General features: G+C 56.4%; 1 protein-coding gene across 1 annotated transcript in view; it reads right to left on the minus strand.

Moving 5' to 3' along the window:
- Positions 1–132: 132 nt before the first annotated feature.
- Positions 133–1,249, minus strand: part of LOC104506438 (zinc finger SWIM domain-containing protein 5-like) — a gene marked incomplete at its 5' end in the record, with an annotated part of 28,846 nt that continues 27,729 nt past the window's right edge. Inside the window, 1 exon segment of the mRNA XM_010147380.1 lies at positions 133–1,241. Within this exon segment, the coding sequence (XP_010145682.1) occupies positions 552–1,241 (690 nt within the window).

A 1,249-nucleotide genomic window follows, 5' to 3' on the forward strand; every position in this document is an offset into this window, starting at 1 on the left:
AGAGGAGTTTGCATGTCTCGGGCGGGCGGGAGAAGCGCTCTGCAAAGCCATCGCTTTTGGTGACGCGTGAGGTTCTAGCGTTGTGGGTTTCTTTGCTCGCTCTTTCTTCCTCTTTACTTATTTATCTTTAAATTCCCCACATAATTTTAAAGATTTTTGCACTTTGCAACCTTCGTATCCCTCCAGCGACCGCTTCCTTCAGGAAAGAGGTATTAGATTTCCAGGTTAGCTTTTGGTATTGGCAAGGGAGGGCAGGGGGCTGAGCGAACCATCCTTTTTTCCCCGTGGTTGCCTTTTGGTTTGTGCCCAAGGAATCTCTGGATCCTCTCAGCGTGTGAAATGGTTAAATCCAAGAAAGAAAAAAAAAAAAAAAAACAAAAAAACCCAACAAAAAAAAAAAGAAATAAAATAAAAAAAGTAAGAGAAACAGAAGACCAGAACAGAGCAGCCTCTGCCGATGGGGGGAAGGCGATCTCCGCTTTCCTTCCTTCTCTCCCAGAGTCCCCGTGCTGCGGCCGGACCCTGCCCGTGAGCGTGGCGGGGGCCGGGGCTCACCCAAACCGTTCCCGCACCAGCAACATCAGTTTTTTCTTGCCTTTGTAGATTTGTTTGAGATTGTCAATGAACTGGGCGAACTGTATGTGCCCGTCCTGCGCCAGGAGGAAGGTCTCCCTGGCCTTGCTGAGGAACTCGATGAACTCCCCGTAGTGCCGCGGGCTGATGTGGGTGAGCCGGGAGTGGGTGGTGTTGATGTAGGCGCTTATCGTCGCGTCCAGCAGCTGTCGCAGGGGCGCTTTGTCGGTGGACATCAGCTTCCCCGAGTTCCTGCGGCCGGGGATGCCGGCCAGCCCTGGGGCCGTCATGGTGCAGCGGCGAAGGATGTCCGAGAGCACCGTGGCGCAGTGCACGCTCTTCACCACCAGCGGGATGATGGCCGCCAGCTCGTTTTTGCCCAGAGAGTGGCTCAAGGCGCAGGCCCAGAGCACGTCGTTGATGGCCGGGTGCGTGTCCTGGTTGTAGGCCAGGTTGAGATGCGTCATGGCCAACGAGGCCAGTTTGAACGCCCGGAGCGGGTAGCCCCGGTGCTCCATGTAGCGGGCGATGGTGAAGAGCTGGGTGTAGGTCATGCCGGTGGAGGCGGCGTCGATGACGATCTGGTAGGCCGTCTCGAAGGCGATGTGGTCCTTCTCGCAGAGGGTCAGGGCGGACAGGGCGCAGTTCTGCGGGTCCTTCATGGCGCACTGCAGGG

This window comes from Eurypyga helias, unplaced genomic scaffold, assembly GCF_000690775.1.
Source record: "Eurypyga helias isolate BGI_N326 unplaced genomic scaffold, ASM69077v1 scaffold37762, whole genome shotgun sequence".
NCBI classification, from domain to species: Eukaryota; Metazoa; Chordata; class Aves; order Eurypygiformes; family Eurypygidae; genus Eurypyga; species Eurypyga helias.